This window comes from Maylandia zebra, linkage group LG5 (genome assembly GCF_041146795.1).
Source record: "Maylandia zebra isolate NMK-2024a linkage group LG5, Mzebra_GT3a, whole genome shotgun sequence".
NCBI lineage: Eukaryota > Metazoa > Chordata > Actinopteri > Cichliformes > Cichlidae > Maylandia > Maylandia zebra.
In genome coordinates, this window is record NC_135171.1 from 38,169,780 (window position 1) to 38,194,054 (window position 24,275).

At 38.7% G+C, this 24,275-nt stretch overlaps 2 protein-coding genes across 18 annotated transcripts in view; one reads left to right on the forward strand and one right to left on the reverse strand.

Moving 5' to 3' along the window:
* Positions 1 to 17,639, reverse strand: part of r3hdm2 (R3H domain containing 2) — a 56,086-nt gene extending 38,447 nt beyond the window's left edge. For 7 of the 17 annotated variants that reach the window (XM_012918165.3, XM_012918163.3, XM_012918166.3 and 4 more), the window contains exons 1-2: positions 17,333 to 17,639; positions 16,930 to 16,981 (exon numbers count right to left, since the gene is read on the reverse strand). The gene's annotated coding sequence lies outside the window, so the exon portion shown is untranslated. Of the gene's footprint in view, positions 1 to 9,782; positions 10,114 to 14,432; positions 14,491 to 16,929; positions 16,982 to 17,332 lie in introns of those variants that run through there. The other 10 variants (XM_023155055.2, XM_012918167.3, XM_023155056.2 and 7 more) reach the window with 4 other exon arrangements.
* Positions 17,640 to 19,446: 1,807 nt separating this feature from the next.
* Positions 19,447 to 23,230, forward strand: LOC101471544 (inhibin beta B chain). The gene is made up of 2 exons (XM_004547683.6): positions 19,447 to 19,789; positions 20,632 to 23,230. Exons 1-2 carry the CDS (start codon positions 19,447 to 19,449, stop codon positions 21,411 to 21,413), a joined length of 1,125 nt encoding a protein of 374 aa, XP_004547740.1. The 3' UTR covers positions 21,414 to 23,230.
* The last annotated feature ends 1,045 nt before the right edge of the window (positions 23,231 to 24,275 follow it).

A 24,275-nucleotide genomic window follows, 5' to 3' on the forward strand; every position in this document is an offset into this window, starting at 1 on the left:
TTGCCCACTATCTATTATTTTCTGTTCTGTACAATATGAGAGCAGAGTGGAGCAGCAACAATTTCTATTGCCCCTTAAACCACTTCATAATCACTTCAGTCTAAAAACTGAGTTATGCTTCCTCAGAAGTTATTCTTAAGACTTTCTGTGTGATCATGGGATGAAATTCAAATTTGCCACAGTCTAAGTGGAAGTGACAAGCTGACAATTATAGACAGGTGGAGGAAGAGGAGATGTAATATTTAATGCAATCTCCCCAGGGTGATATTGACAGTGCTGCACTGGGTTGTGTACATGTGCCGCAAACAACTGAGGGACACAAAAAAAAACACACACACTACGGGGTCACTTGAAGAGCGTGCACTCTGATAATGTTCTGTCTCACAACATTAAAGAAAGAGATCCAGATCATCAAGAAAATGTCATGGGTTCTTCCTTTGCCCATGCTCCACCTCTGCATGATGTTTCTTCAGTTTCACTTTGCCAGTTCTTATGTAATCTTGTCAACATTCAGGGAAATAAACTGTATGGATGGAATGGTGTAGTGGGAGTGGATTTGCAGTACTACTTAATATCAGGATGTTGTGTGGACAAAACCAAATCTTTTTCTGGCTGCTTATTTTCACACCAAGTGAAAAACCACATAATTACACATCATTTAAAATGCAGTGTCTAGTCTTTAAAAAGCTTATAGAGGACTCATGAATGAGTATGTGACTGTCGCAAGTTATTCAAGGAATCCTTTGTCAGAGTGTGCTTCTATTTGACAGCAAAACAGATACATTTCCAATTAAAAAAAATATCTAAACACAGATTCTTTGGTAAATTGAGCAGTATTACAAACACATTTGTCCCCCAATGTGCTTGCACTGTGCTCCAAAGTTAGTGTCTTGTGTTATGACATTTACTTAAGTGTGTTCTTTATAACTTGTCTTTTAGAAGCACACACACACCACTTAATCAGTTATATTCATTTAATGTTAATTACACTGACATCCAAAAAACAAAAGAATGAAGTCAAACTAAAGGAGGGATTAGAAACACTGCATCTTTTAATAATAGCATGTACTGGGATTGTTGCAACAATCCCACTAATTACTGCTTTGATCAAAACAGAGCACTACTCAAAACTGTGAAGTTAAAACCCATAAGCATTTTGTTGTATTAGAAATGTACAATTCAAAGCTTTGTTGACGAAATGATTAGCCACCTAGGACATAAACTGCCCACTCTTCAAAAGTGTAGACTGTAGACCAGTACAGGCTTAAGCAGTTCCCATGACTGAGGCACAGGCTGTGGAATAGCTAATTGTGATAGATGGGCCAAGAGGGGAAACTAAAAACAAAAAGAAAATTACATGACAACTGATGAGCAACATTAGAAACAGCTTTCGAGAACTGGGCTGGTTATAAGTAAGGGTTTGCTTGCACACGCTATTAGATTTTACAGTGCTACTTTGGGATATTAGAACATAATGGTCTAGTATATATTATAAAGTCTGACTACTGCTAACCAACTACTGGATGTGTCCAGATGGTGACCGATGTCCTCTGTGATCTACACAAATGGCTCTATTTGCCTGAGCCAGACTTAATAACAGCTGTATTTCTGGGCTGCCAACACCACAACACTGTTGGCTTCTTGAGTACTGCCAGCCAGCCAAACCCAGAAGTCAGGCATCCAGCCAGTCAACTTGCCAGGCTGTCTATCTTAGGCCAGTGCAAAGTGGTGGTCTCTTACAATGTGGCTTGTGCACTCAAGAATAACCAGCAGGAAGGAAACACTGCCATTCATTCAGCCATCCAGCTAGTGAATACTCATTTCCCTAGATCACCAGACATCATCCTCTGCAGTGTTTCTAATCCCTTCTTTAGTCCCAAGGGCTAGTTTTGCCAAATAAATATCAAATACCATATACCACAGTCCATGGCCTGAAAACAAGACAGACACACCCCAAACAAGATCTCTGTACGCATACCAGATGAGGTTAGTGGTTGGTGATACGATGATCTTAATTTGGCATATGACCTGCTTGTCAGAGGAGCCATATAGAATCTGTCGTGAAATAAATTACATCAGGCTGATTGTAGCTTGCAGAGTGAGTGAAGTCATTCACTGCAAGATGAAGAGTAGTGTGTAGCAAATATATTTATTATTTAGTTTCTAATATTTACTGGAATAATTCAACAACATCACTAATTATACTCTAATACAGATATATCGAGTAAGCATTGTTAAACCTGTAATGATGCTAAAACTAGGGATGGCAATATATGCGTTCCTTAAAAATATATTGATTTTTTAGTCAAATTAAGATTGAGAGTGTTTTTCATACTGATCTACTGTCTGATATTGCATTACATAAAAGATTTCTTAACCCTCTGATTCAAACAGCCCCCTCACTCTCATTGCTTTCCTGCTTCAAGAAAGGACACAGAACTGGATCAATAATAAATAAAGTGATGGTTAAGTTGATGATAAACTGTATGTGTGGCAACAGTGAAAGAAGGAACCCTTTTAAACATATTCTAGTCTCTTGACAAAAAAAAAAAAAAAAAAAAGGACATGCTGCCTAGAGCTGGGCCATATCATACCATTCACAGTAATACCAGTATAATGTTAGGCAATGATAAGAAAATGAAATATCGCGATAGAATTTGGGTAAAAACGCGCATGCGCAGTGCCGTTGTTTTCATACACACATGGCAGAAAAAAGTATGGCGGCGACAGAGAATGCAAAGGGCGAAAGCAGATCATTGAATGAAACAGATGAACCAGAATTGGTTTATAAAAATGGTGCAACTTCAGTATGGTGATATTTTTGTGCCACTATTCTGAGCGCACGTAAAAAAAAAAAAAATTGCAGGTGCAAGTGTTGTATTTTGAGGAGAAATTTATTTTGAGCGAAGAAAAGCTAAATTTGAGTGAACAAAATTCAATGCTCGCAATGTGTTGCTTGCGCTCTCAACATTACTGCCCGTGCACGTTCAACTTTTTCTGTGCACCATTATATTTGTGCCACAAAACCAGCCAATCACAGATATGGATGCAAAAAAAATCTGATTGGCTGTTTTGGTCTCCAATCAGCTCGAAATGACGAAATGCAATATCCCAGAATCCATTTCGTCCAAAACTCAAAGGAGGCAGTGGCGGAGCAACACAGAGTGGCGGAGTTTGAAATATTACTCTTTCTGGGTCACAAAATAAACTTTTAAGATATTTTCATGCGAGAATGGTGCTATGTAAACTTCAAATAATTGCTAGATTTATCAAGACATCACATATTTGCATAAATGCTCTAATGTTTTCATTAGAATAGAGGCACAAAAATGACACCATGCTTCAGTGGTGCGGAACAGGTTTGGCTTTCGTCCGTCAGATACACACCGAAGCACATTTTTTTTGGCAGAGCATGCAAGCGGGCCATCGTTATTACCAAACTGATTTTATGTAGTACACGGCGCTCAAAAATCTGTCAAAAATATTTTAGTACGACTTTGCTAAGCTACGAAGCCGCACCGCTTGATGGATTGTCGGAGCACTGCGGCTACCATAGTCAGGAGCCTCGCGGAGTGATACGTACTGTGCTTCAACATAATATTACCGCATTGTGTGTGTATAACCTCTTTTTAAGTTTCGTGGATATTAAACATGGTTATGCTCAGGATATGTCGGCCAATTTCCACTAGAAATGCCTTTTGGTTAAATTGTCAGCAAGGAATTTGCATTTGCACTGTTAAAATTTTATATAACTTTAATGCACATTAAAAACAGCTGCTTGTTTAAGTGAAAATACATTGATTGGGGGGGGGGGGGGGGGGGGGTTGCACTAATAAAGTTGTGGAGTTGTAAAGTATTTTGTCACGCGTCAATTATATCGTTATCGCAAATTTTCAAATATATATCGTGATAAATATTTTTGGCCATATTGCCCTGCCCTAATGCTGCCCTGTTTTCTTTGATTTTTTTATTTTATTTAGTTTGGATGGCAACTTAGTTCAGGTCTGAAGTAGCCTATTTGAAATATTATAGTCGCAAACTTCTGAAATGTACCAGCTTTGACTTAACCATCAACCAGCAGGTTAAGAGGATAAAAGCTTCTTAATACATCATACATGCAAACCGATAGTGATGTCTTTTAGGTGGCTATAATTTTTGCTCCTGCCCACAGCATGACCTTCCTGTCAACATGGTGCAGGGGTACATTCATGCCTACAGAACTTTCCTTACAGAAAATACTTCCAAAGAACAATAACCCATGTCCATGCATGAAAAACAAAATTACAGTAACTTCCAAAACTTTTAGAACAAAATCAGGGCATAAAGTTTACATAGATATATATGAAGACAACATGATCACATTACAATTATGTGATCATGAGTTCAACTAAGTCTGTGAGGAGAATTGTAATTCAGATTCTGAATTAGGGCTGGGCCATATTATACCGTTCACGGTAATACCGGTATAATGTTAGGCAACGATAGGAAAATGAAATATCGCGATAGAATATGAGTAAAACGCGCATGCGCAGTGCCTTTGTGTTCATACGCACATGGCCGATTGTTGAGTGAAACAAATGAACCAGAATTGGTTTGTAAAAATGGTGCAACTTCAGTGATGTGGAACTGGTTTGGTGTTTGTCCGTCAGATACACGACAAAGCACATTTTTTTGCAGAACATGCAAGCGGCCGTCGTTATTGTCGTATTTGTCGGACTAAGATGCTCTTAAATCTGGGAGTAATCTGGGTCCTAAACTCCGTATACTTCAGGTCAAACGAACACTGCAGCATCACTGAGAGTTAAAAACTGTCTAAATTCTTTCATCTTTAATAAAACGATCAGCATTGCTGCTTTACCAGGTGTAACTATGAAGTTTAACTTCCAGGCATCCATGAAAACAAAATTTATTACATTTAACGGAGTTAGAAGTTAGCAGGAAGCTAGCGGAAGTTAGCTCGCTAGTTTCGCTAGTTACCCAAGCATGATATAGCATGTTCTGACTGAGAGATTTCTGAAAAATTCAAACGTACAGCTCTGCTATCACTTCCAACATAAATGAAGACAGGAAACTAAACAGCAGTGACGTTTGTAGGGTTACTGAAGTTGGGCTAGCTGGTATATAATGATGTGCTACGTGATCGCTAGCGACACAGCTATGTTAGCATAACATAAACAGTGAAGCTGGAGGACGAACACTAACACTTTTCCACTTATAAAAGTTAACGTGCCTGATAGTTAGAGACAAATGCAATCGCATGGCAGGATGCTGTAAACGGACCAAACTTCAGTCAGGAGAACAACTGAGATAATCCATCCACAATAGAAGGTTAGTCATTAATATACTGCAACAACATGGGAATAGAGCAGCTGCCAGAGAATTCAACATTAATGAATCAATGGTACAGAAGTGGAGGAAGCAAGAAGAACGAGTTTAATAAAGTTTGATTTATCTGACTGCTTTGTTTCGCTTAATGTGTTTTATAATCCCGTGCACCTTATGGTCCGAAAAATGCGTACTGCACACTGCAGTTTAATGTTGCAAAGCACCTCTTTTTAACTTCAGTGGATATTAAACATGGTTATGCTCAGGATATGTCAGCCCATTTCTACTGGAAATGCCTTTTGGTTAAACTTTCAGCAAGGAATTTGCATTTGCACTGTTACATTTTTATAAAGCTTTAATGTACATAAAAACCAGCTTCTTGTTTAAGTGAAAATAAAAGGAAGGTTGTCTTTTTGCGCTAGTAATGTTGTGGAGTTGTATTTTGTCTGGCATCAATTATATCGTCGGTTATATCGTTATCGCAAATTTTCAAATATATATCGTGATAAATATTTTTGGCCATATCGCCCTGCTCTATTCTGAATGTCAATTGTTCCCCAAATCATCTTATCCACTGGCCAAATCACTCACCTCTAGACGAGTACCCATCATCACACAATTCACTAAAAGCACAAATGTCACGGCCTCTGTCCATTATGAGCTAACATTACAACTGCAATGTCTCAACAATGACGACACTGTGTTAAAATAGAAAAATAAGGGGAGGAAGACAGGCCTGCTGTTGGCTACTTGAGCTGTAGATGCAAAATGAAACAAATTGTATAGACTACAGTGAATTTAGTTTAGTAATGTATCCTAAGGATGCTAATTTACACCATTTTCTCAATTAGACATGGTAATTATTAAATCAATAAATTGACAAACAGACGACTTTTCCACAGGTTTACTGCGATATTTACAGCAAAATTCAGAGCGGGGTACATTAAGAATCTGACATTCAGATATAATTCAACACTGCCGTGTTTACTTTAACTCAAATAGCCAAAAACTTCATTAAAAACTGCTATTCTATGATTGCGCCAACAAAACCCAAAATACTTAACAGAGCAAACAAGCTACAGTGTTTCACATTAATTTACTATTATCTTTAGAAGGGACAACAGTTCAGCACTGATATATTGGTAATACCTATCTATGTAAAAGATGTACTTTCTGACTGTAGTTGGTCCAGCTGCTACTGGAAACAGCTGGTCAGGTGGAATAGATGTCCAAAAGCATTGTCTGTCAGTGCTTACTAACCACGAGCATATTTATACACCGAGCAGAGAGCGCCACGATACACTTCATCACTTTATTTTTAATGTTTTTGAAAGCATGTGTAATAAGAGTCCTGCTGCTCCTGAACGTTTGGGGTTTTAAAAGCTACAGCTGCTCTCTGCTGTCTGACGCTCAGCTCCCAGACTCTGTTAGTGTTTGAAAATCTGAGTTCGGTATTAACCAGGTAACATTTTATGAGACAACGTACGAGTTAACTGATGACCTATGTCTTAGATGGAAAAGAGGATCTGATGTAATACAATTTAAGCAATACCAAGGGGCAATCAGCAAACACACCCATTACTGCATGCTAAAGCAGCTTCTAATGGTCAGAAGTCAGTAACACAGAATCTGACTAGTCAACAGACTTGTCTAAAGCCACCATGGTAAAAACAACGACTTCACAACCATGCTAACAAGGACAAAATATAAACCTATTTACAAAAGGAAATATAATATTAGTTCTCTTAGTACTGATAAATTAAGTGTCTCAAATGACACTGTGCTTTAAGGAGGGAACGCAGCACATCTGAATGTTGTTTTTTTGTTTGATTGTTTTTTTAATGTCCCTCAATATTTAACAAGCCATAAGTTAATCACTGATACCAATTAGTCACCAAATTCCAGTTGATAAATTCTGGACATTTCATGATATGAAATGTGTTGATGTGGTGAATTCTAAAGACAATTTCTCCTCAGCTGTGAGAATGTTAGCATGACACTGGCAACGCACCAGCCCCAGCACAGATCAGAAAGTACAGTTAATTAGAGAAACCGCACACTGCAGCGGCTCACTAGATCACGTAGCTGACCTGACAGCGGTGGCAGGTCATCAGTGTGCTGTGCTGTGCCATGCCATCTGTTTACCTGTAAAAGCCAACTGCTCCCAATAGGTCTGCCAGCATAAGGATACCAATTTCTGTTCCCTTCTTCTTACAGTTTTGCTTGCTTGCCTCTCTGCTCCTGTGTTCATCATCGCCTAATTATGCAAGTTATTTTTGAGGCTATTTAATACACCAAGTTTAGAAGCACTCCTGAACTTGTCTTGTTTACACCAACACCTCTCGTCTTTAGAGGACTCCTGCTGTTATATTTCGCTTTCTTTTAGTTGTCTCTTCATTAAAATTCACCAAGTGGGCACACGTCTGTCCCAGTCTCATCTGAGGATAAAGTAGATACAAGGTTGAGCTGACCTACCTTGAGCCACATAGTCATTTTACTTGAACATATAAGCCCCACAGTAAAGCACAAGTTGTCTCTATAGTTTACAGCTCAAATAATTGCAGTTGGATTTTACTGGCCCTTCTTCCTTTTAGCTCCTGTTAGCCATCTACCTTCATTAAAGTTATGCTTTGTGTCAGGTACATTCATTTGTAATGCAGATGTCAATTCATCAGAAAAGAACTGATGTATTTATAAAAGGTCACACATAAATTAGCATGTATTAATACTATAATTAGCTCAAATGAGGACACATCAAAAATAAAAATAAAAAACCGCTGTAAAAGTTCAGATGAGTAGGGAAAGTGTGAAATCAGATAAATAGAATTCAATCAGTGCTTCCTTATAGTTTGTTTTTGATGATTTGGTTTTCTTTTTTCATGTAACAAAATTCAAAATAAAAGTTTTGGAGTTAGATTTTTCTTAAAGTCTCAAAGGAGTAGGTGTGAACCTTCTGACGTATAAAGCAATTACAGCAGCAGTTTCTCAGGGGTTTGCTATTGATTTTTTTTCCCCTCTCTTTCTCGCCCTCTCGTGCTTCCTCTGTTTGATACACAGGCTTTTTCCCACGCATTAACAATTAGTATGCAGCAGTGAGGCTATAGGTGCACCAACTACGTAAGGAGAAGAACTCCAATATCACAAACAAACAGCAAAAGTACTGGTCATGCAAGGATGCACACATATTTTTATCAAGTGAGGGGATGGACTTTATTAGCTCAGTCAACGCTAATCACCTGACTTCAGCTATCTGTGTTGTGTTACAAGAGAAGAGACTCACATGTTAATAAACAGCAAAAGAAAAACAGCAATAGCTCTAGCAACATAACACCAAAGGAGCATTTTATATTTAATCTGGAGCTGTGGCAGTTGTCTGTCTTTTCAATTTCTAACTGAGAACAGGGTACAATGATGGGCTCGTTGCCATATTATGTACATCAAGCTAATTCAATAAGATGCATTACTTAGGAGACTAAAAGAGATGGATGCGTGTACATAAAAAATGAATTATATAAACAGGCCATGTTCAGAACAAGGGAGATCTAGGGCAAGCAATCAACAAAATAGAATAAAAGCAGGAAATGATGAGGATTGTGGGTTGATTTTTCAGGGTTATAACCACCAGAACAGTGATAGAGGGAAAGCCAGGTCTTCTAAACCTGAAGCAGTGCTCAAGCCATGAGGATGGCTTGCTATTTATAGTGACAGATTTTTTATTCAAGAGGGTTCTGCTGTTGTGCATCTCTCACGGCTGTGCTGCCTCTCTCGCACCTCCTCTCTAGTCTGTTCATTCCCGTACACTGTGTTCCACAAATAAAGGAGGAGAAGTCTTAAATTCCAGGTGCATTCACAAACAGTCACAACCACTATTGCTTAAAATACAGTGCAATCCACATGCCTTATGTAAGCCCATACGTTGTCCTTTTCCTCTGCACACCTCCCTCCCTCACAATCGGTATGACAGTGTTGCAGAGCAACGCCTACTTCAGTGACTCTCCACACCACCAGCCCACCTCCACCCTCCTCTGTCCCTCCTCCCACACAGGGACAGTGGAAGGGAATTCCTTATTACCTCAGCATTTGCCTCAAACATGTTTCATGACCCTGTACACATGACACTGGTAAATACGCCACACATTATAGTATCTTAGATGCTTTCATGTATACATTTTTTCTGTGCAAATGCAATCACATGTGATAAAATAAACTGTATACACACTATAGGAAACTACCTTTCAGTCAACCTTAATACATCATATTTGCACTGTTGATGAGACATTGCTTAAAAATGCTTTAGGAACTTCACAAAAGTGATAATGCAATGTGTCATAACAAGAGTTAATTATAGCAGCAGCAATGGCTTCATGCTAAAAATCACACCTACAGCTACAGAAGCTACATCTCACCTACAAATTATTAACACCCAATGACAAAGACGCACAAGCACATTCACTTACAGTGCACATCCTTCCTGTATTTAGAGTTCAGCTCTATGGATCTCGAGCCAAATCAGATCAGGTGTCTCAGATAAAACCAAATCATCGCAGGAGAATGAGCAGCAGAAGCAGATCTGGGCAACGCTGTCATTAGTTTTCTCTCCCCTATTACTACAAATAAATGTATCCCATTTCCTGCTGGAGTTGTAGGGTGTTTAAGGTCTTTCTTCCGTCTCTTCAGCTCATTCAACTTTTGTCGTCTTCAAGCTAGCCGTGTTGTCTTCTTGTCTGTACACACTACCAGCTCAGTTTTCTTAATGGCTTTCATGAAAACGGTCAAAAAACTCTATTTCGACTGCCCCCTTTCTTTTTCTGAATGAAGCACAAGCACAGCAGTGAGAAAGAAAATCTTGCTTGTAAGCTGGCTCCCTCTCTCACTACCACACTTATGCCATCATGCGCACAGTATGCACCCCTCCCTTCTCCTCCGACCCTCCCTTTCGTGTGGATTCTGTCTCTCTCTCTCTCTCTCTCTTACAGGTCTTGTTTGCTCTCTGCCTTTGTGAAACAATATAATTGCAATGACAGGCAAACCATGGCGCGCAAGAAGCCAAGCTGTTTAAAGAGTTGCTTGGATCCGCTATAATGTCACTTGATACAACAGTAGCACCACTGAAAGCTTATAGTAAATGAATGAATATAAATAAATAAATAGACTCTTTTACAGGTACAGGTTAAGGTTTGGAACTTTTTTTGCAATAATCAAACACCTGGAGACAGGCAGAAGCCACAGTCCCCATTCATCACTCATTATATGGAAAGTCTGAAGTCGTTGTCTTTGGCGTTTGTCTGGACAAACTAAATGAGTACTGACAGATGCTGGTGAACCAGACAACTGCTCCAATATATAAACAATTTAAAAAAAAATAAAGAGGAGGAAGGGAAGATGGAGTGAAATAATGAAACCACCTCATTAGCAAGGAAAAGCCTTAATCCCACAAGACAACACATTTGCATGTTTTCCCAGTAGCCCCCACTGCAAATGACAGCTGAAAGATGCAGTGGAGGGAAATTATGCAGTCAAAAGTTCAGCATCAAGGAAAACATCAGGAGGATTATCTGTCTGATGGTTTCAGGCTTGACAGTATGTGACCAGGCTTTATAAAGCAAAATTTGAAGAAAAATGTTAGAATGTGGTCCCTCTAGAAATTGTATTCATGCAGCTGTGAAAAAAAGACTGATTGTTCAATCATTAGTCAAAAGTCATTTGAATATCAACTCACAACTTGCAGACAAAGGAGTTCGCGATGCAAGTTAGACTGCACATCCTTAGTTCGCTAAAAAATTAAAAATTTAATGTACCACTGGTCAAAACTTTGGTACCGCTTAAAAAAAAACCAAAAAAAAAACCATAGTGCAGCATAAAAAGGCCTCAAAGTACACACACAATTTCACCTACCAACAGCTTCACCAAGTTTCACTTCATGCAAGTTATAACACAATCCAGGGGATAAGTCGATCATTAATATTAAGTCTACAATTAAGAGAAGATTTCATAAAGGCAAATAAAATGATTATTTAAAACAGACTTTACTAAAAGATGCACGCCATAGGATTGGACTTCAAGAAGTTGAAGACGAAGAAGTCGAAGAAGAAAAATGGTGCACATTGTTTTGTGGGGAGTTCTACCCCCGTCCATCATGGATACTTGCATGCAATTGACATATAGGCCTGTTTAAATGCATATCAGAATATCATTTTCACCAGTTTCACAGATCAGTGTTACATTTCTAGTCAGCTAAAAGTCTCAGTAAATCTTGTTTTCTCAAAACACTGTTTTATGTGTCCAATCTTTATTCAAATAGAACAAAACTGTTTTAACCCTTTCCTCTTATAAATGCAACCTCCTCTGGACCCTTGATATCACTGACACATCAGCATATACCGTACATCCATAAGATGTGGTTTGATGACCATTAGAACAATTTCTATGTTTTTTCCAGGCGTAGCTGCGTAGGCAGAGACCACCCTTACTGACTTCTGATACAAACCCAGTTGTTTTGTTCTGTGATCAGGCATGAAATATGACAGAAAGCACTCAGTTCAGAAAATAGCTTCAAGGATTACTTCTAGTAGCCTTTCAGGTAAAGAGTTACAGTACTACAAGTTCACGCAGAAACATAGAAACAACCCTCCAACAGCAACTTGGGTACTCTGAGCTTTGTTACTTTTATAGTACATGTAGTAATTATTAGGTTATTCTGTAATGCTTTTCTCCTGCTTTGGGAGAGGGCAGTTTATGTTCAAATATATATCTAGACTCACATCAATCCTCGATATTTATTTCATTTATATTTCATAATTTGAATCAAACTATCAAAATGTGATTTCAGTGCAGAGTTCAGCTTTAAGGCTGACGATATACATAGTGCCACCTCTGCAAAGACACAAAAGTAATTAGACAACTGACTGACATGCAGATTCATGGCCAGGTGAAGTCTGTTCCTCATTCCTCATTTTGCGATGACAAATTCAACATCAAAAATCTGAGATTATTTTCAAGTGCATATAATAACTATTCACTGTTCACTCTTAATAAGAGGTATTTGGTCACATACTGTCAATTAAGGTACAAAAATAAATAAACCTGTCCATGAGAGACAGAAAAACTGAGAAATGGCAAAATCAGCAGAAATCACTGACCAGCTCAGCAACACCAGAAACGCCCTAAAAGGGTGGAAACCAACTGAAGTAAATAATCGCAGAATTATTTCCGTGGTTAAGAAATATCTTTCACAACATTTACCTAACTCAAGCATATTCAAAGAGGTATCACTGTCAGAGTTTAAAAGAGATGCACAGGGTATTTAAATACAGAGGGTTTACAGCAGTTGTGCAATACATGGATTACACTTAACAACAAGAAAGCTAGAATACAGTTTGCCAGAAAACATCTAAAACCTGAACGTAGAACCTGCCCAGATCTGGGGGAAAAAATATTTGGACATATATTAATTAAATCAAGCACAGCTTGCACTATAATGAAGGGAAGACAAACTGAAAAGGTAACGAATGACTCATGATCCTTAGCGTAGGGCTGTGAAATATGACTAAAATCTCTTATCCCGATATAAAACATCTATCATCCGATAACGATATAAATCACAAAAATTTAACATTTTCTGTAAATTCTGTGAATCTCGGGTTGCTGAAGTGTTTCCAGCTGGGCGTTGTGTACCTGGAGTCGAGTGTTTTAACCGATGCATGAAACTACACATTTTTAGACATAGGAAACAGCAGCCGATACAACATTTGTATTTATTACACGGCGTGCTGCGGGGGAAAGCCTGTTCTAACGTTTGAGTCTAAGGTTTATTTTTTAGCACCTGACGGCTCCTTTTTGCTTCTCATCCGTAAATACTCTGCATACTTTTTCACATGATTCCGTTTATTTTGAGAAGTCTCAACAGGATCTTGAGCTTTATTATGAAAGGTTTATGTGGAAAATAAACAAGCGGACATGCAATGGTTTTACCATCGTTGTTGCTAACGACAACGCATAAAAACAGGCGATTGTCCGTCTGTTGTGTGGTTATATTAAATATAAGAGAAAGAGAGAACTTTAATAAATTAATATAGCCACTACAGTGACCATCAAAACTATGAGAAAATAATGCCTAAACAGTTTATTTTGCGACACCATGAAACAAACGATAGCGTAAAATGAAACGATAGACATTTTTATATCGTCATCCGATATATATCGTTACATCGAACAGCCCTACCTTAGCATGCCATATTATCTGTCAAATCTTGTAATGAGCATGTATGGTTGCCAGTGGAACCGGTCCACTAGTGTTTATTGATGATGATAAAAGTAGTAGTAGGAGGATGAACTAAGTGTACAAGGCTATAGTCTCTGCTCAGATTCAAATCCTACAAAACTGAACATCACTCCACGGAGTGAATGGATAATGAATTACAACAGACTACAGTACAAATGCAACCTAAGAGTTTCTTCAGTGGCCAAGCCAGCCACCTGATCTCAACTTAACAAAGCATGCTTTTCACCTACTGAAGATAAACCTGAAGGCAGAAAAACCCACAAACAAGCAGCAACTAAAGGTGGCTGCAGAACAGGCTGGCAGAGCATCTCAAGGGAGATTTAGTGGTGTCCAGGGGTTTTTGACTTCAGGCAGTCACTACAATCACGTCATCTTTGCCCAGGTATTTAAAATGATCATTTTTATATTTCAAATTGTGTTAGTCCAGTCACATTTGAGCCTTTGAAATTGTGTTATTATGCAAAACGCCAAAACATTCCAAACAATTAATGCAATGTGTTTGTTAAACCCCTTGTAGTGACAATAAAAGTTTGCACTTCACTTACATCTTGACTATCTGATTTAAAATCCACTGTGGTGGTGTAAAGAGGAAAAATTACAAATATTGTGCCATAGCCCATACACTTATGCACTTAACTGTACAATAAATTTCCCTTTAAAGTCGAAACACTGAGCAGAAGATCAGTACTGTGGCTCAGTGGTTAGTAGCATCACCTAACATTTGAGAGGGCCCTGCAAAACATAAGCAGCCAGAGAAATTTAATAAACAGCTGTTTAGCATCGAACATCTTTTCTAGCATTGCTTAATTTAAGACACCAGACTTACCCAACCAATGATTCTACAATCCTAGCATGGCCTTGAAAAAAGGTTAGTCTCAGGCTAACAACATGACTGGGATAAAATGCATTGCATGGACTAATGCCTCATAACCTGTCCTGTCACTTCTTCAGCCAGGTAGCTTCTTTCACAGATCAGTAAGAGAAGGGCTTAGAAAGAAGGAAGAAAGGGGAGGGGCTGAGTGAGGATCAGTAGCCAAAGATACCACAGATAGACTGAGTGGGAACACAACCACCTTACAAGATGCTGCCATTTCTGCATGCAGCATAGCTAAGCTAAAGCTATTATGAAACACTTGGAAAGCTGTTGTTATTTACACTGCAAATATTCAAAGCAGTCATAACAGGTTTTTACAAAAACACCTTTATTTAGGCAAACCCACCTTATCTACTGTGATTCTGCATGGTCTGAGGACTGTGAGACATATCTTTTACTAAATAAAGGCTACTAACAAATGCAAAAAACATCCAGCTTTGCAACAAAGTATACTAAAGTTAGTCAAGCTGATGTACCAATCTGAGGCCTGACTTATAACCATGTCACTTCCCTTCTGCTTTGATCGATAATTTACATCAAAGCAAGCAATGGAGGACAGTAAAGGAAAAAGAAGACTGACAAACACAGAGTAGAAGACATCATGAGAAAATGAGTTCAGAAAACTAAGAACAGGTGAAGAGGGAACAAATGAAGATGGAGAGAGAGAAACAGAAGCAGGAGCGGTTAAGAGCAGAGACAGATAGGAGCAGCAGCAACAGCACCACGCTTGGTGCTTTGGCAGAGATCTATAAATAGCTCTTCAAATCTCTCTAGAAAAAGCCACTCTTCTGCTTATGCTGCTGCAAACAGAGATTCAGAGGCAAAAGCAGATATCTGAGTGATAAATACACAGATATAATCTTATTGGATAAGTTTCTTTTTTTAATTACTCTAGGTTTAAAATATGCTTACAATGGCCACATTGGCTTGTATGAATACATGAATGCAGGAAGCAAATACATTAAAGTGAGCAAGTTAGCATAAAAACCACATGATTTACTAGAATAGGCGAAAGCACCCTGCAAACCACAATAAACACAAACATGAAATTACATATACTTAACAGATAGTAATCAACAAATTTCCTGATTTTCATAAAACTCCATAAGCAATCAATACTTCACAGTTACATGAATTTATGTATATGCACAAAGATCCACAGGCTGCAGGGTATAAGGGAGGGAAATATGTTGACAGAGAGGCAGGTTACTCCATCTTTCTCATTGGTGGCCTTAGCAACAGTAGACTGTTGATTCAATGACTCACCTCCTACAGATCTTACAATGGACCATACTTTTCAATGATACTGCCCTGACACCAACAATCATACTCTGTGTTGCTTACAAAATATTTAAGAGAATAAAGCTGTATTAGGGAAAAAATTGATTATAAAGTAGTAACAGTGCTTTAAACCAGAAAAACTAACATTGCTTTATCGGGGTTATCACCTTGGACTACTATTAATCTAACTGGGAAGCATTTTTATGACAATCTCAACATCAAATGGAACTAAAATGGAAGTCCCTGCTTGCCACTTATCAGTTCTCACTGTCACATGACTGGCCAACACCAATTGATATGTTGGGGGGGGAGTTTTTTGTTGTTTTCCCAGGCACACATGTCATTTTCCCAGAGCAGATGTTTGAACCACTTATTCTATGCTGTTATCCCACCTTGTTTTCACAGCACTGTTGCTGCCTATTTTTGGATTGAGTTTCAAAAAAGTAAAGCTAAAGCCAAGACTCCGAGAGTGATGACCAGGTGTGAAGTATGTCTTGAGAAAACCCCACTGTTTTCTTGATCACTTACGATTGTGCGATTTACTGGGGCACAAATCTCTAGCCAGCTCTGAGTCACTAATAATGAATTATTAAGGAATTAAGACTGGAAGAGCCAAGGCTTAAAATCACTGATATTTACTTGAATGTCAAAAAGCAAGCTAATGAAAACACTTAACACAATACAACCTTAAATTGCTTGGAGCAGTGAAGACGGCTTAGTACTGTAGTACAACCTGCATTCCGCCATGCAACCCACCGGCACTCAGTCCTATAAAAACACTACAGCTCTGTAACTTTCCGTTGGTTTGTATTAATATCTCAACCTTGTTAGCTGACGTTTCAAGTCTTGAGTTGTTATATGAAAGTCACACACGTCAATAAATAAAACTTTGTTGTATCCAGTGTGTGTTTTGAGTATGACTTCAATGAAGAGCCATACGCAATTAACAATTACTTAATTTTGATTCATCCAGATAGTTAATCGCTTCGGAAAAAGCAAATATTCCCAGGGTTTTAGTGAACCTTCTCGGTCACGATTGGAAGGATAAAATGTTAACATGGCCATCTCGTGCCTGGCATAGAGAAGGCGGACTTTAAAGATGGTGCTTAACGTTGCGTTACATATTAAAGATAGTGGCTCTTGAGTCATCTTCGCGGGTTCGGCTTACCGTGTTGTTGGCAGTATGTCTTGAGTTGCGTGGAGAATCCTTCAACTTGGGTCTGTAGAAGACAGATGGCAGTTTGGTCAGAGTCGTAGCTGTGCAGCTGACTGAAAATATTAGCTTGCCTCTATGCTAACAATAGCTAGTTCACAGCATTAGCCTGCCTCGTCCGGCGTGTATAATTAGCTACCTAGCTAATACTAGCCCGCTAGCTAGCCTTTTCTTTTTAGTGGACGCTAGCTACTCAGCGTCCATGAAACACAACGTTAATATTACAACTCGCTGTCCAATAAGAGTGTGCCATGGATCACAGAATGGCGAAACTTGCTGTGGACATGTACAAGCACTGTCAGGTCTCAAAATAGAAGGTGCTAGCTAGTACGGTTAGCAAGCTTTACAAATGACTTACCGATGCTAATATAATGGTGCTGCTAGCTTGAGTTGGCTCACCGCGACCCCGACTGTCAAAATAGCGCCGCGTGAGGGGAGAGCAGCATGGACGTTAATGCGAGATAGCAAGCGCTGAAGAACACGGCGGTCGAGTCCGACGCAGGAATACTGCTAAATAACAACAAAACCCTAAAGAATAAATGACACAAAACTAAAGAAAAAAGAAACAAAACGCTATTCCCCCGTCAGGGCTCCGGCTTGTGTGTGTTAGCGTCACTTTTTTCCCCTCACCGACAGTTGACGTCAGCGGCGTACCTCCTAGTCGTACGGATACGTAGCCTACAGGATGCATGAGAACTTTGTTTTGTGCATCAAGCGTTAAAATGTAATATGCAGTTTCGTTACATCTCAGTGATGTTTGAAAATCTATTACTGGGATGTAATTTGACAGCTGTCCACTTCTGTAGGAGATGTGTCATTCAAAGTTGTTTAAATACTATAAAATGTAACGATTTCACATTTCTTAAGATGATATTTTTCTTCTTATAGCCTATAACATCTAGTCTATCTAATAAACATATATATATATATATATATATATATATATATATATATATATATATATATATATATATATATATTATTGTTTGTATTCACGGCAGTAGTTAAAAATACGCTGGTTTTAACCTTATTTTTCAAACCTCCCTAGGAAAAATGCTGACAATTCTAGGTAATAAATGTAACGTGTTTATTTGATTTAACGTTTAAATTATTCAAATGTATTGGGCACATTCTTTGACACCACTTGGTGAGGTCAGTTGTAATTCTCAAAATGCCCCACACGTGGGCAGGCAAGTACTCCTTTAACATGATAAGGCCTTGACTCACATTTAACACTAAACGTGAACACAAAGAAAATAAAAGAAATAAAAATGCGTGCAACCCGTGTTGTGATCCATACAGTTTATGTTTGTGGAGATGTGCGCACAATCAACACGTGACCGCTTTAGGATAATCTGTTTCACAATTATTATTTCCATGTGCATATGCATGTAGTTTATGTGTTAAATGATTGTGGAAGTCATTGTTTTTCCTGCTCACACTGGACCTGGACCCCGACATGATGAAAAGAGGGTCACTTTAACGTATTTTTGCCTATTTAAGTGCATACACTGTCCGGCTTATTGGCAGCGTTATCTTTAGTAGGCTATGTCAAGCTGGCTCAGCACTTTTGCGAGAACCCAGACAGACAAATCATGTACCGACATGAAGGCAGGATTCGCCTTTTCCCAGCTTTCTCTTTCTCTCCTTCAAACACACACACACACGCACACACATACACACACGAGGCATCGTTTTACTGCACCACATTATGACACCTTGCAGGAAACATGACGGAACGTGTTTCAAATACCGCGTTAAACTCTCCGCCTCATATCCTCGAGTGTTTTCGGTCAGGTTAAGCTAAAGCCCACGGATTCAATTGCTTGGTGTCTGTGGGACACGAATATTCTGTAAGTAGGTTAAAGGGCAGAGAATTTCAACTTTGATCGACAAGAGCGTTGGCAGGTTACGTATCAGTGGCACTGAAGTGGAGAAACGTGGCACAGAAAATACCTGTTGTGATAAACTCAAGACCTTATCGGGCTTTCCCGATATGTGTCCAAACCAGCCATGGACTTGCGTAGTAATTAATCTAAAGCAGCGTGTGATATCATGTAGCACCTGTATGCAGCGACTGTGAGACAGTAACCTACATGTGAACGCGTGTTGCGTGCGTGTGTGTTGCGTGTGCCCGTGCGTGTGTTGTGAGAGAGGACAGAGGTGTTTTGCCAGTAATTTCCAAGCTTCCCGATGCGCTCATTGGTGCATCCTTCCAACGTGTCACCAGTTTTGGTGGATTACCCCAGATATCTTTACCATCAGGAGGGTGAAACATCACTCAGCTCCTCTCTTCACGAGCTACCAACAAGGACCTCTGACGTTCGGGAGACTTTCTTTCGCAAAGAACAACTCAGAAGGGGAAGGATTTGAAGATTTTTTTTTTATTGGTTTTCCAGTTTAGAAGTCTGGACGTTTATTAGTTACCTCAGTCCGAGTACAAATACGCAGTTATTTACTTCAAGATCGAAGATGGCCATGTCTTTGTCACTCTCAGCGTTCCTCCTGTTGGCACCGTTGCTGTTTAAGGGTCTCTGGGTCAGTGGCTCCCCGGGCTGCGCGTCTTGCAGGTTGTCAGCGATGGATAAGGACGCAGAGGAAAGGATGATGATAGAATTCGCCAAGCAGCAACTTTTGGACAAACTGCACCTGAAAGAGAAACCAAACATCACTCACACCGTGCCCCGGGTCGCGCTCCTCACGGCGCTGCGCAAACTTCACTCGGGGCGCGTCAGACAGGATGGTACCCTTGAACTAGAAAACAATATACCAACCAGAGATCAAGCCTATGAAATAGTGAGCTTTGCAGATATAAGTAAGTCTTGTATCCACTTTCTATGCTATAAAGCTGTTTTCGCATGGCATAATAACGCTACAGGAGAGCGCGTTGTGATTAATAAGGTCTCTTTTCCTGCGTAAGATATTAACATAAGGCTAGGGTTCCCTGAACTATTATATTGTAATATTAAGGATCCAAGTATCTATCGTTACTTATGTGCAAAAAGGTTTGCTCCCCTTGGGCAAACTACATATTTTATTGCCTTTTAAAGTGGAAATACATGAACTGGTGGTAAGCAAGCTTTAAAAGGAATCTATCTTTCAGTGTTACATTGTTGCACTTTTAACAAGATTTACACAGGAAAGTAATAAAAAGTGAATTTACGTAATTTCGTGCAGGTTGTGGTGATAGGATTCTGATTTGGAGTTGGGTGGCAGACAAAGAGGACAAGAATGAATATGTAAATCAAAATCTGTATGAAGTGCATAGACAGCTTCTGCAAAGAGGAGTGCAAATGACTAAAAGCCCTCTCTCAGGTTTCTGTTGCTGGGGTCTCCAAAATCTGTTATACATATTCACAACATAAAATGCAACGGTGCATTTAAATTTGAAGAAGTCTGAAGATGGCTGCTTGCTCCAGGACTTGCATTTGGGTCTTTATATTTAAAATCAAATATACATGTAATCTGCCTAAACATTTAAATACAATATCCCTTGTGCTGTATTGTAGGAAAAGTTAACCATAAGGTAAAATGCTTAAAACAGTGAAAGAGGATTGTTACTTCCATTAATTTTATAAGGGTAAGAAAGGTGATGAGCTATGAAGTTTTTCCAAATATTAACATTGTGTGTTTTTCTTAATTGTCATTGTTTCATAGATGATGCAAAGAGCAGTGACAAGGCAAGCGTTAGCCTTACCTTTCAGTTTCTGCAGGAACGTGGCCAAAGTATCCAGGTCCTCCAGTCCTCTTTGTGGATCTATGCCCGTGCCTCTGAGGACCCACAACGGAACTCTCGTCTCCTTGCCCAGGTTTTCCTCTCCGTAGATGGTGACATCTCAGGCTCTAATCGGACCTTGGTGATGGAAAAGATGTTGCACGTCAAGGAGAGTAACTGGCACACTTTCTCTGTCACCCACACCCTGCAAACCTTCTTGGACGGGGGCCAACATCGGCTGCAGCTGGAGGTCACCTGCGAAGAAGACGGACAGAACCTTTGCTCCCTAGATGGCTCTGCTGAAACCCCCTACCAGCCCTTCCTGGTGGCTCAGGTGCGTCTCCGTGATGACCACTCCAAGCATTTGCTCAGGAAGCGCTCAGTGCGTTGCGGTGACGATGTAACAGTCTGCTGCAAGAGAGACTTCTACATCAAGTTTAAAGACATCCAGTGGGATGAGTGGATCATTGCGCCTGAAGGCTACCATATGAACTACTGCATGGGACATTGCCCCCAACATCTGTCCGGTTCCCCAGGTATAGCATCCTCATTCCATGCCACTGTCTTCAGCCAACTCAAAGTCAATGGTATTAACACAGCTACAGCCTCATGTTGCGTTCCCACAGAGCGTCGACCACTCTCAATGGTTTACTTCAACTCTCAGCACAGCATTGTCAAAACAGATGTCCCTGACATGATAGTGGAGACCTGTGGATGCACATAAAAAATTGAGTATTACTATTAGTGGTATAATTAATTATTTTCTTGAGTGTATTGTAGACAAGTTGACTTAAAGAAACACAAATTTGACCAACTTTGGACAAACAACTTTTACACAGAGTACTTTAAAATGAGAAATGCCCACCCAAAAGACTTTTAAATTATCGACAGAGGATGTTACTAGACTATCTTTACAAATACAAACACGTTTGTTTTATAGCAGTTACTCAATAGGTGTGTTGTGTGTATTTTTGCATAAACGTATGAATTAACACTCTAGGTTTACATTAAGAAAATTATGGGCACAAAAAAGAATATTATGAGTATATAAGTATTATGTTCTAAAGAAATAGGTATTGATACAGTTTACTGCTTGTAGTAACTTTTAATTTATTTCTAAACTCTTGTAGTCAGTATTTAAAGAATCTCAAATGCATTTCAGTGCCTAGAGGTGAGCAAATACGCTAAGTCTGGATGCAGATACATTTATTCTTTTATACGTCAGAGACAAAAATCAAAGAGCAGCACTAAAATATGAAAGACTCAATAATAAAGTTTAGATTTCAATGCAAAAAAGTACAGTGAATACAAATGTACAGTAATGATATCAGGTTCCATTTTCAAACGTATATAAACCCATAAAGTCTTGCATTAATTAATTTTCACTTTTGTCGTTTGTACCTTACAACTTTTACTTTTCACATGCTGCCGGGATGAAGTTCAAAGATGCACTACATTTTTTTCCTAATTCATTGTATGTTTTATAGTCTGTTTTGTGTTATAATCAGTGTCCAAATGTAAAAAAATTATATATATATTCTATACTTTCATTTTTACGTAACTATTTCTTTCATTGTAAATCTTCATCCACCTAAATGCTGCTGTTTTACAGAAATGCTTTCAAAGCAATGAAAAACTTTTAAAGCGTGCCTTTTTCTTTAACTTCTGATGACATTAAAGCAAATACATTTACATTCCACAAATACTTTGATCACATTGTGAGGCTGCGAGGGGAACAAGTTGTTGTTACAATGCAAGAAATCTGGACTGATTTCTGTCAAAGGGTACCCCATGCTGCATGTAGCTGGAATATGTTTAATCAGCATCTCCACTGTATTATTTACACAACCTGGCTTATCATTTGGGCAACTGTGGCTCAAACAGCATATGAATGCAAGGTTATTCTCAGCAATGTGAGCAAACATTTAGCTATTGCTTCAGTGTCAGGTGAAGGTTTGGAGGGTAGGTAGGTCAGTGAGCATGTGCTGCTGCACGCTGGCATTTTTAGCTCTCAAAGTCTAAAGATTGCAAAATTTCATGCTTTCCAGGTGGAGCCAGTCTTGTTTCTTTCATATGCTGGAAACATCGTACACGTGTCCCAGTAGCATAATTTACGCTTCATAATTTCACAATCTTTGCATAGCTGTATAGTTTTAACTGTATAGCAGAATGTCTATCGGAACATTACCAAGTAAAGCAAATGTTTACCGATTTCCATACTAAAATCACTTCACAGTTTAAATTTGGTGGGAAACGGTGCAAACTGAGATCTACTCAAGGAAGGGAAAAATGAAAACAGCAGTACAACAACGAGAAAGCAAAGGAGCTCAGCAATAGATTTTTTTTTTAGTTTCCCCAACTTTGAACCTGGAAGAGTGTTAATAAATTAATGTCTATCAATACATCACATTTTTATTTTTAGAGATGATACCCAGGGTTTCTTTACTTCTACCTGTATTAACACTGTGTTCATCTTGGCTGTATTGATATACTATATGTCTTACGGACTTGGATTTTACAGCCATAATGCAAAGGAAACAACTGAAACAGTGCATGGGGGAATTTTTTTACCAAAGACCATAAAAACCCTTTTATTTTAATTTTGTGCTGATATTTGATAAACTATTTTCACCTCTCTCTCTCTTGCCTCTATGTGCTGCTCTTGTATTAAAGCAATTTACTTTACACCTGTGTGAAATAATTATAAAACTGTTGTATTTTAATATTATGATTGATATTGTAGGCACTTCTTGTCCAAGACTCAATGTGACATTGAAGTGCCATTGCAACATATCTTATTAAGCACTTTATCACCCTACTGTATTTTAGAGTGTGCTGACAGTTCTATTACTGCACTTAATGCATCAGGTTGGCATTACCTGAAATACCTAAAAGCGGGCCTACAGAAAGAAAATGTCAATTTTCAAAGTTCTAGTTGTTTTTAAAAGTGTGTGTGTGTGTGTGTGTGTGTGTGTGTGTGTGTGTGTGTGTGTGTGTGTGTGTGTGTGTGTGTGTACTTTTGGAGCATTCACAGAATGCAAGAATTTGAATTCTGTTTCAATTGAAATTTGTAATCGTTGTTATTTTTGTATCATATTATTTTGTTTTATGTAAATGAAAAATTTGTAAGAGCAAATACAATTCAGAAAAGTCAGTGTGTGATAAAATGTCATGATTCTATTTTTAATTAATAAATAAATCTATATTTTAAACAGACTAAATTGCTTCATTGTATTTTATTGTATAAATGGCATTTTATTGTATGTGTCAATAATATAAGCCACAACACACTGCAGTGTACAGCAAAAGCAGTACTGGTTATTAGGTAAATTAAGCCAACTGTAGCAGCAAAATGTAAGTACAGTACTGTGCAACAGCCTTGTGTCATGGTCCTGGGTCGGTGACCCAGCGCTTTTAGTTTGTTATCATTTTCTAGATGATGATTGTTTAAGTTCTGTGTTATTTTCAATCTGCCTCTGAGTCTGCGTCTGTATCTGTCTGTCTATGGTGTCTCCCCATCTGTTTGTGAATCTGTCTGTTTAGTTCAATGTCTTGTCTGGTTCCATGTATCTGAGTTTCCTGTTTT

What these genes read in the sequence shown, in the direction of transcription:
- LOC101471544 (XM_004547683.6), top strand. Translation starts at nt 19,447, where the DNA reads ATGGCCATGTCTTTGTCACTCTCAGCGTTCCTCCTGTTGGCACCGTTG. An exon ending in AGTGAGCTTTGCAGATATAA is followed by an intron (nt 19,790 to 20,631) that starts GTAAGTCTTGTA and finishes ATTGTTTCATAG; the next exon opens with ATGATGCAAAGAGCAGTGAC.